The sequence below is a fragment of the Lethenteron reissneri genome, chromosome 62 (genome assembly GCF_015708825.2).
Source record: "Lethenteron reissneri isolate LAM-NWPU_2019-01 chromosome 62, ASM1570882v1, whole genome shotgun sequence".
NCBI classification, from domain to species: Eukaryota; Metazoa; Chordata; class Hyperoartia; order Petromyzontiformes; family Petromyzontidae; genus Lethenteron; species Lethenteron reissneri.
This window is the reverse complement of record NC_083840.1, coordinates 3,922,509-3,933,838: the sequence shown is the minus strand read 5'-3', so window position 1 is coordinate 3,933,838 and position 11,330 is coordinate 3,922,509. Positions and strand designations below refer to the sequence as shown.

The 11,330-nt window shown below is 58.5% G+C and overlaps 1 protein-coding gene across 1 annotated transcript in view; it reads left to right on the top strand.

The window, feature by feature from the left end:
- The window catches only part of LOC133358587 (mucin-19-like), a 33,706-nt gene that overhangs the window by 9,672 nt on the left and 12,704 nt on the right, over positions 1 to 11,330 (top strand). Inside the window, exons 6-11 of the mRNA XM_061576954.1 lie at positions 408 to 611; positions 899 to 1,234; positions 5,153 to 5,425; positions 8,077 to 8,495; positions 9,432 to 9,609; positions 10,675 to 10,776. Of these exons, the coding sequence (XP_061432938.1) occupies positions 408 to 611; positions 899 to 1,234; positions 5,153 to 5,425; positions 8,077 to 8,495; positions 9,432 to 9,609; positions 10,675 to 10,776 (1,512 nt within the window). The remainder of the gene's footprint in view (positions 1 to 407; positions 612 to 898; positions 1,235 to 5,152; positions 5,426 to 8,076; positions 8,496 to 9,431; positions 9,610 to 10,674; positions 10,777 to 11,330) is intronic.

The window sequence follows — 11,330 nt, the reverse complement described above, 5'->3', positions numbered from 1 at the left end:
TGTGATGACGATGGTGAGATGGTGATGACGATGGTGATGATGGTGATGACGACGGTGATGATGATGGTGAGATGATGGTGATGATGATGGTGAAGATGATGGTGATGATGGTGGTGATGGTGGTGATGATGGTGATAATGGTGATGACGATGGTGATGGTGGTGACGATGATGGTGATGATGGTGACGATGATGGTGATGGTGGTGATGATGGTGATGACTGTGGTGATGGTGGTGATGATGGTAATGACTGTGGTGATGGTGATGACGGTGATGACGATGGTGATGATGGTGATGATGGTAATGACGGTGGTATTGGCGGTGACGATGACGATGATGCTAATGACGATGGCGGCGATGACGACGACGACGACGTCATTGTTGTTGTTGCGTTCGACGTCGGATCAGACGGCCAATGGCAAGCTGGGGAGCTGTGGGGCGACCCCTTGCCCCCTGGCGTCCGGGTCACGGAGGTCACGGCGAGGTCAGGGGTCACGGTCTCGAAGCTCGTCATCGCCTCGCTGGAGGACAACCTCGCCGGCTTCTACCGCTGCCTCCTGCGGACGAGCGGAGGGACAGCGGTTAGCGGACCGGCCTACGTCTCCGTCATCAGTGAGTCTACCGGGGGGGGCAGGGGGGGGGCAGGGGGGGGCAGGGGGGGGCAGGGGGGGGGGCAGGGGGGTGGTGGTGGTTTGCTTGGACCGGTCCTGTGACGGAGCGGAGGATTGTGGGAGTAATTGATTCAAGTAAAAAAAGGTGGCGGGACTTCCCTGCAAAGCATTGTGGGAGGAAGCTCGTCAACACACACAGGTCACTCTCCCCGCCACGTGCACCTGTTGGGGTCAAGTGCTGCACTCACTCGCCCCCCCACCCCCCCCCATCTCCCCGCCACCCCCTAGACACAAACTCCTCCGCCCACGTATCCCCCATCCGCGTCTCCGTGGCAACCGGCTCCTCGCTGGTCCTCGGCTGCCTGCACCCCGGCAACAACAACAACGACAACAACAACGACGACAACAACAACAACGACGGCGGCGAGGATTCCGATCCGCGTTCCGTCTCCGCGTGGATCGGTCCCGGCGGCACCGCCGTGCCGGCGTTGTTGGCGTCTCCGCGCGGCAGGATGAGGATGAGTGACGTGCGGAGGAGCGACGGGGGTCGCTACGTCTGCCGCTCGACCGGCCCGCCGCCGGCGGTGGTGGTGGACGAGGTGGTCTACCTCGTCAGCGTGGCGGGTGAGCGGGGGGGGAGGGGGAGGGGGGTGTGCAATCACTCGCTCTCACTCTCACGCGCTCACTCGCTGTCCAACGCTCACTCACTCACGCTCACTCACTCACTCTCACTCACTCTCACGCTCACTCACTCACGCTCACTCACTCACGCTCACTCACTCACGCTCACTCACTCTCACGCTCACTCACTCACGCTCACTCACTCTCACTCGCTCACGGTCACTCACTCTCACTCACTCTTTCTCTCACTCGCTCTCACTCGTTCTTTCTCTCTATCACTCGCTCTCACGCTCATTCGCTCTCTCTCACTCACTCCCTCTCTCTCTCTCCCTCTCCACTCGGTGGGGGTCACACAGAGACCCATAGACTCACATAGAGACCCGTAGACTCACACAGAGACCCATAGACTCACACAGAGACCCACAGACTTACACAGAGACCCACAGACTCACACAGAGACCCATAGACTCACACAGAGACCCACAGACTTACACAGAGACCCACAGACTCACACAGAGACCCATAGACTCACACAGAGACCCATAGACTCACACAGAGACCCACAGACTCACACAGAGACCCATAGACTAACACATAGACCCATAGACTAACACAGAGACCCACAGACTAACAGAGAAACCCATAGACTAACACAGAGACCCATAGACTAACACAGAGACCCACAGACTAACACAGAGACCCATAGACTAACACAGAGACCCATAGACTAACACAGAGACCCATAGACTAACACAGAGACCCACAAACTCGCGTAGAGACCCATAGACTAACACAGAGACCCATAGACTAACACAGATACCCATAGACTAACACAGAGACCCATAGACTTACATAGAGACCCATAGACTCACACAGACACCCACAGGCTCGCACAGAGACCCACAGACTCGCACAGAGACCCACAGACTCGCACAGAGACCCACAGACTCACACAGAGACCCACAGACTCGCACAGAGACCCATAGACTCGCACAGAGACCCATAGACTAACACAGAGACCCACAGACTCGCACAGAGACCCATAGACTAACACAGAGACCCACAGACTCGCACAGAGACCCATAGACTAACACAGAGACCCACAGGCTCACACAGAGACCCATAGACTCGCACAGACACCCATAGAGATCCACAGACTAACACAGAGACCCACAGGCTCACACAGAGACCCATAGACTCGCACAGAGACCCATAGAGATCCACAGACTCACACAGAGACCCATAGACTCACACAGAGACCCATAGACTCACACAGAGACCCATAGACTCACATAGAGACCAACAGACTAACACAGAGACCCACAGACTAACACAGAGACCCATAGACTCACACGGAGACCCGTAGACTCACACAGAGACCCACAGACTTGCACAGAGACCCACAGACTCGCACAGAGACCCACAGACTCACACAGAGACCCACAGACTCGCACAGAGACCCATAGACTCGCACAGAGACCCATAGACTAACACAGAGACCCACAGACTCGCACAGAGACCCATAGACTAACACAGAGACCCACAGACTCACACAGAGACCCATAGACTAACACATAGACCCATAGACTAACACAGAGACCCACAGACTAACAGAGAAACCCATAGACTAACACAGAGACCCATAGACTAACACAGAGACCCACAGACTAACACAGAGACCCATAGACTAACACAGAGACCCATAGACTAACACAGAGACCCATAGACTAACACAGAGACCCACAAACTCGCGTAGAGACCCATAGACTAACACAGAGACCCATAGACTAACACAGATACCCATAGACTAACACAGAGACCCATAGACTTACATAGAGACCCATAGACTCACACAGACACCCACAGGCTCGCACAGAGACCCACAGACTCGCACAGAGACCCACAGACTCGCACAGAGACCCACAGACTCACACAGAGACCCACAGACTCGCACAGAGACCCATAGACTCGCACAGAGACCCATAGACTAACACAGAGACCCACAGACTCGCACAGAGACCCATAGACTAACACAGAGACCCACAGACTCGCACAGAGACCCATAGACTAACACAGAGACCCACAGGCTCACACAGAGACCCATAGACTCGCACAGACACCCATAGAGATCCACAGACTAACACAGAGACCCACAGGCTCACACAGAGACCCATAGACTCGCACAGAGACCCATAGAGATCCACAGACTCACACAGAGACCCATAGACTCACACAGAGACCCATAGACTCACACAGAGACCCATAGACTCACATAGAGACCAACAGACTAACACAGAGACCCACAGACTAACACAGAGACCCATAGACTCACACGGAGACCCGTAGACTCACACAGAGACCCACAGACTTGCACAGAGACCCACAGACTCGCACAGAGACCCACAGACTCACACAGAGACCCACAGACTCGCACAGAGACCCATAGACTCGCACAGAGACCCATAGACTAACACAGAGACCCACAGACTCGCACAGAGACCCATAGACTAACACAGAGACCCACAGACTCGCACAGAGACCCATAGACTAACACAGAGACCCATAGACTCGCACAGAGAACCATAGACTAACACAGAGACCCACAGGCTCACACAGAGACCCATAGACTCGCACAGAGACCCATAGAGATCCACAGACTCACACAGAGACCCATAGACTCACACAGAGACCCATAGACTCGCACAGAGACCCATAGAGATCCACAGACTCACACAGAGACCAACAGACTAACACAGAGACCCACAGACTAACACAGAGACCCACAGGCTCACACAGAGACCCATAGACTCGCACAGAGACCCATAGAGATCCACAGACTCACACAGAGACCCATAGACTCACACAGAGACCCATAGACTCACACAGAGACCCATAGACTCACATAGAGACCAACAGACTAACACAGAGACCCACAGACTAACACAGAGACCCATAGACTCACACGGAGACCCGTAGACTAACACAGAGACCCACAGACTCACACAGAGACCCACAGACTCGCACAGAGACCCATAGACTCGCACAGAGACCCACAGACTAACACAGAGACCCACAGACTCACACAGAGACCCACAGACTCACACAGAGACCCATAGACTCGCACAGAGACCCACAGACTCGCACAGAGACCCACAGACTCACACAGAGACCCACAGACTCACACAGAGACCCACAGACTCGCACAGAGACCCATAGACTCACACAGAGACCCACAGACTCACACAGAGGCCCATAGACTCGCACAGAGACCCACAGACTCGCACAGAGACCCAGAGACTCACACAGAGACCCACAGACTCGCACAGAGACCAACAGACTCACACAGAGACCCATAGACTCACACAGAGACCCATAGACTCGCACAGAGGCCCATAGACTCACACAGAGACCCACAGACTCACACAGAGACCCACAGACTAACACAGAGACCCATAGACTCGCACAGAGGTCCATAGACTCACACAGAGACCCATAGACTCGCACAGAGACCCACAGACTAACACAGAGACCCACAGACTCGCACAGAGACCCACAGACTCACACAGAGACCCATAGACTCGCACAGAGGTCCATAGACTCACACAGAGACCCATAGACTAACACAGAGACCCATAGACTCACACAGAGACCCATAGACTCACACAGAGACCCACAGACTCGCACAGAGACCCACAGACTCACACGGAGACCCATAGACTAACACAGAGACCCGTAGACTCACACAGAGACACATAGACTCACACAGAGACCCACAGACTCACACAGAGATCCGTAGAATTGCATAACTTCCCTGTGTCTCAACTCACCCTCCCTCACCCCCCCTCACCCCCCACCCCCCTCACCCCCCTCACCCCCCTCACCCCCCCCCCACCCCCCCCCCCACCCCCCCCCCATCTGCAGACCCCCCCCTCCCCGCGTCCCCTCTGCAGGAGTTGTCTACGGCTCCGAGTGCGGTGGCCGTGGTGAGCTGCGGCGGGGTGGGAGGTCGCGACCTCTTCCCTCTCCGCTGGCTCCGCGACGGGCGACCCCTGACCCCCGACCCGCGGCTGGACGAGGGTCGCGGCCTGCTGACGATCGCCGGCGTGCGGGAGGGCGACTCCGGCGTCTACCAGTGCCTGGTGGAGCGGGGGGACCTGGAGGGCGGGAGCCTCACCAGAGTCACAGTGATCACCGGTGAGTGGGTGGGTGAATGAGTGAGTGAGTGGGTGAGTGAGTGGGTGGGTAGGTGAGTGTGTCGGTGAGTGAGTGGGTGGGTGAGTGGGTGAGTGGGTGAGTGGGTGAGTGAGTGGGTGGGTAGGTGGGTGGGTGGGTGAGTGGGTGGGTGAGTGGGTGGGGGGTGGGGGGTGAGTGGGTGGGTGAGTGGGTGGGTGGGTGAGTGGGTGGGTGGGTGGGTGGGTGGGTGGGTGAGTGGGTGGGTGGGTGGGTGGGTGGGTGAGTGGGTGAGAGGGTGGGTGAGTGGGTGGGTGGGTGAGTGGGTGAGAGGGTGAGAGAGTGGGTGGGTGGGTGGGTGGGTGGGTGAGTGGGTGGGTGAGTGGGTGAGAGGGTGGGTGAGTGGGTGGGTGAGTGGGTGGGTGAGTGGGTGAGAGGGTGGGTGAGTGAGTGGGTGGGTGAGTGGGTGAGTGGGTGAGTGAGTGGGTGGGTAGGTGGGTGGGTGGGTGAGTGGGTGGGTGAGTGGGTGAGAGGGTGGGTGAGTGGGTGGGTGAGTGGGTGGGTGAGTGGGTGGGTGGGTGAGTGGGTGGGTGGGTGGGTGGGTGGGTGAGTGGGTGGGTGGGTGGGTGGGTGAGTGGGTGGGTGAGTGGGTGGGTGGGTGGGTGAGTGGGTGGGTGGGTGAGTGGGTGAGTGGGTGAGTGGGTGGGTGGGTGAGTGGGTGGGTGGGTGAGAGGGTGTGTGGGTGAGAGGGTGAGTGAGAGGTGGATGAGTGGGTGAGTGGGTGGGTGAGTGGGTGGGTGAGTGGGTGAGAGGGTGAGTGGGTGAGAGGGTGAGTGGGTGAGAGGGTGGGTGGGTGGGTGAGTGAGTGGGTGAGTGGGTGAGAGGGTGGGTGGGTGGGTGGTGAGTGAGTGGGTGGGTGGGTGAGTGGGTGGGTGGGTGGGTGAGTGGGTGGGTGGGTGAGTGGGTGAGTGGGTGGGTGGGTGGGTGGGTGTGTGAGTGGGTGGGTGGGTGGGTGGGTGAGTGGGTGGGTGGGTGAGTGGGTGGGTGGGTGGGTGGGTGGGTGGGTGAGTGGGTGGGTGGGTGGGTGGGTGAGTGGGTGGGTGGGTGGGTGGGTGGGTGAGTGGGTGGGTGGGTGGGTGAGTGGGTGGGTGGGTGAGTGGGTGGGTGAGTGGGTGAGTGGGTGAGTGGGTGGGTGGGTGAGTGGGTGGGTGGGTGAGTGAGTGGGTGAGTGGGTGGGTGGGTGAGTGGGTGGGTGGGTGAGTGGGTGGGTGGGTGAGTGGGTGAGTGGGTGGGTGGGTGAGTGGGTGGGTGAGTGAGTGAGTGGGTGAGTGGGTGGGTGGGTGGGTGAGTGGGTGGGTGGGTGGGTGGGTGAGTGGGTGGGTGGGTGGGTGGGTGAGTGGGTGGGTGAGTGGGTGGGTGAGTGGGTGGGTGGGTGAGTGGGTGGGTGGGTGAGTGGGTGGGTGGGTGGGTGGGTGAGTGGGTGAGTGGGTGGGTGGGTGAGTGGGTGGGTGGGTGAGTGGGTGGGTGAGTGGGTGGGTGGGTGAGAGGGTGTGTGGGTGAGAGGGTGAGTGAGAGGTGGATGAGTGGGTGAGTGGGTGGGTGAGTGGGTGGGTGAGTGGGTGAGAGGGTGAGAGGGTGAGAGGGTGAGTGGGTGAGAGGGTGGGTGGGTGAGTGAGTGGGTGAGTGGGTGAGTGGGTGGGTGGGTGGGTGAGAGGGTGGGTGAGTGAGTGGGTGGGTGGGTGAGTGAGTGGGTGGGTGGGTGGGTGAGTGGGTGCGTGGGTGGGTGAGTGGGTGGGTGAGTGGGTGAGAGGGTGAGAGGGTGAGTGGATGAGAGGGTGGGTGGGTAGGTGAGTGAGTGGGTGAGTGGGTTAGTGGGTGGGTGGGTGAGTGAGTGAGTGGGTGGGTGAGTGGGTGAGTGGGTGGGTGGGTGGGTGGGTGAGTGAGTGGGTGGGTGGGTGAGTGGGTGGGTGGGTGGGTGAGTGGGTGGGTGGGTGAGTGGGTGGGTGAGTGGGTGGGTGGGTGAGTGGGTGGGTGGGTGAGTGGGTGGGTGGGTGGGTGAGTGGGTGAGTGGGTGGGTGGGTGAGTGGGTGAGTGGGTGAGTGGGTGGGTGAGTGGGTGGGTGGGTGAGAGGGTGTGTGGGTGAGAGGGTGAGTGAGAGGTGGATGAGTGGGTGAGTGGGTGGGTGAGTGGGTGGGTGAGTGGGTGAGAGGGTGAGAGGGTGAGAGGGTGAGTGGGTGGGTGGGTGGGTGAGTGAGTGGGTGAGTGGGTGAGAGGGTGGGTGGGTGGGTGGGTGAGTGAGTGGGTGAGTGGGTGAGAGGGTGGGTGGGTGAGTGGGTGGGTGGGTAAGTGGGTGGGTGAGAGGGTGAGTGGGTGGGTGAGTGGGTGGGTGGCTGAGTGGGTGAGAGGGTGGGTGAGTGGTTGGGTGGGTGGGTGAGTGGGTGAGAGGGTGGGTGAGAGGGTGAGTGGGTGAGATGGTGGGTGGGTGAGTGGTTGGGTGGGTGGGTGAGTGGGTGAGTGGGTGAGATGGTGGGTGTGTGAGTGGGTGGGTAAGTGGGTGGGTGGGTGGGTGAGTGGATGGGTGGCTGAGTGAGTAAGAGGGTGGGTGAGAGGGTGAGTGGGTGAGATGGTGGGTGGGTGAGTGGACCTCTCCTCATCGCCACCCTCTTCCTCCTCAGGTCGCGAACCCTCCATCGCCACATCATCATCAGCAGCATCATCATCATCATCAGCAGCATCATCATCATCATCAGCAGCATCATCATCATCATCATCATCATCATCATCAGCAGCATCATTATCATCAGCAGCGGCGTCGACGCCTCCTCCGCCTCCCGCCGTCTCCGTGGCGACGGCCAATCAGAGCGCGGCGGGGGCGGCCCCGAGGGCTCAAGCCACGGCGCCCGAGGCCCCCATCATCTTGAGTCCGACGCGGACTCACCGGCCGGACTCGTACCTCCTGCAGTGGATGCCGGGCTCATCGTCATCATCGTCGTCGTCATCATCGTCGTCGTCGTCGTCGTCGTCCGAGTCTGGTGGTGGTGGTGCCAACGCCGGTTCCTCCTCCGTGCTCGACTTCCTGATTCGCTACCGGGAGGTGAGTGGCGGCTTCGTATCGGCCAATCGGTGGCTTCCAAATTCGGGGGCGGCTGTTGGTGGTGGTGGTGGGTGAGGGGGGTCGCAAGAAATCAATCGGTCTTTACGAATGTTACGCACCAATATCTATAAACTAAAACACTAAAGCTAAACTGTGATAATTGGTTTTTTACCCTTCTATCTGGCAACAAAACTGACACCTTTTTTACGAGGAGGGCACGGAGAAAAATCGACGGGGAAAGAGAGACACCGCAAACTCCAGATACACAGCAACGGGCGCTAAGATCAGTGTCGAACTCACGGCCTCCTGTACAGCAGGCGAGGTAGTTAACAGCGCGGGGAGACACCCAGAGAAGACAAGCGAAGACACGTGTGTCTCCTCCGTGTGTCTCCGTGCGTCACCGTGTGTCTCCGTGTGTCTCCGTGTGTCTCCACGTGTCTCCACGTGTCTCCGTGTGTCTCCACGTGTCTCCGTGTGTCACCGTGTGTCTCCGCGTGTCACCGCGCGTCACCGTGTGTCTCCGTGTCTCCGCGTGTCTCCGCGCATCACCGTGTGTCTCCTCCGTGTCTCCGTGTGTCACCGTGTGTCTCCACGTGTCTCCGTGTGTCTCCACGTGTCTCCGTGTGTCACCGTGTGTCTCCACGTGTCTCCGTGTGTCACCGTGTGTCTCCGCGTGTCACCGCGCGTCACCGTGTGTCTCCGCGTGTCTCCGCGCGTCACCGTGTGTCTCCTCCGTGTGTCTCCACGTGTCTCCACGTGTCTCCGTGCGTCTCCGCAGCTCTCCGAGGACGGCTCTGTGGGCGGCCGCTGGCTCACGGTGCGCGTGCCGCCGTGTGTCTCCGTGTGTCTCTGTGTCTCCGTGTGTCTCCGTGTGTCTCTGTGTCTCCGTGCGTCACCGTGCGTGTGTCTCCGCGTGTCTCCTCTGCGTCTCCACAGCTCTCCGAGGACGGCTCTGTGGGCGGCCGCTGGCTCACGGTGCGCGTGCCTCCCGACCAGCGCGAGTTCTCGCTGTCGCAGCTGCGTGCGGCCAGCCTCTACGAGGTGGAGGTGCTCGCACGCAGCAGCCTGCGCGCAGACGGCCAGGCCGCCATGTTCACCTTCCGCACGGGGAGAGGTGAGGGGGGGGCGGGGGGGGGCGGGGGGGGTGAGGGGCGGGTGAGCGGCGAGAATCAGAGGTCGCAAACGGGTTTTGATTCATACTAATAGGGTTTTTCCCCTTTTTTCTGGCAACAAAACTGACACCTTTTGCAAGGAATCATGCTTACATTAACCACAATACTTGCAGTCAAATGCAAACAAAAAACACAACTCTGATAATGTATGCATTGTCTTTGAAACTGATTGGTCCACACCAGAGACAGCTTTCTTTAGAGCCTAGTCTCATATGGTGTTCGACCAGATGACGCCAAAAGGCGCACAGTTCAAAGACAACGCGCTACTAGAGTAATGAGAGCTCGGGGTGAGCAGCTACATCATGGGACCTCCTTTGCCAGTACCACAATATACTAATAGGGGTTTTCCCCTTTTTTCTGCTAAAGGTGTCAGTTTTGTTGCCAGAAAAAAGGGGAAAACCCCTATTAGTATATTGTGGTACTGGCAAAGGAGGTCCCATGATGGGTTTTGATTCCTTACCCGTACCCGTACCCGGCCGCACCAGGGTCGCAAACGGGTACCTGTACCCTACCCTGATACCCGGCTACCCGTACCCGGCCGGGTATCGGGTACGGGTATGGGTATCGGGTACCCGGTTGCGACCTCTGGCGGCGGGTGAGGGGCTGGTGAGGGGCGGGGGAGGGGTGGGTGAGCAACAACCATGGTGGCTATGAGATGTTAACTACCTCGCCTGGTATACAGGAGGTCGTGGGTTCGAACCCGTGGTGGAGAGATGTTAACTACCTCGCCTGGTATACAGGAGGTCGTGGGTTCGAACCCACGGTGGCTATGAGATGTTAACTACCTCGCCTGGTGTACAGGAGATTGTGGGTTCGAACCCATGGTGGAGAGATGTTAACTACCTACCTAAATTTGTCTGTTTGCACTTAGTCACATATTCACTTTAAGATGTTTTCTTGTTCATGTTTTTGTTTTTTGTTGGTTGCGGTTGCACCCGATTCAAGAGCCGAATGGCTCACAGGGTTATATACCTAATACATGAACTTGAACTGTGTGTGTGTCACAGAGCGATCCCCCAAGTTCCCGGCGATTGGCACCCACGTGGTGGGAGCTGGACAGACGAAGAACGACTCCAAGCACGGAGCGACAGAGGACGGGGGACACACAGGTACACGCACGCACACACACGTACACACATACACGCGTACACACATACAGGTACACACACACGTACACACACGCACGCACACACACACTTACACACACACACGTACACACACAGGTATATACACACACTTACACACACACACGTTGTAGACACACACAAAGACAAAGATCCCCCGTATAGCCTTAACAGACTGTAGGGGCAAGTGCTGTTAGCGAGCACCTATGAAGGCCGGAACGGTACACGAGGGGGTGGGTGGCCAGCACCACGCCCGACCGCCTTTGTCTCCCCAGTGGCGATGTTTACACACCGCACCAGGTACTCATTTAAGGCTGAGTCGACCTAGGGGAGGCCCAGGACCGGTTCAGATAATCGTCACTGGTGTTAGCCGTGAGCGGGAATCGAACCCGGGTCGCCAGGTTCATAGCGCAGCGCGCTAACCGCTACACTACCGCTCCCCACACACACGCGTACACACACACGTACACACAGGTACACACACACACGCACACACGTACACACACACACAGGTACACACGTACACGCACACACACAGG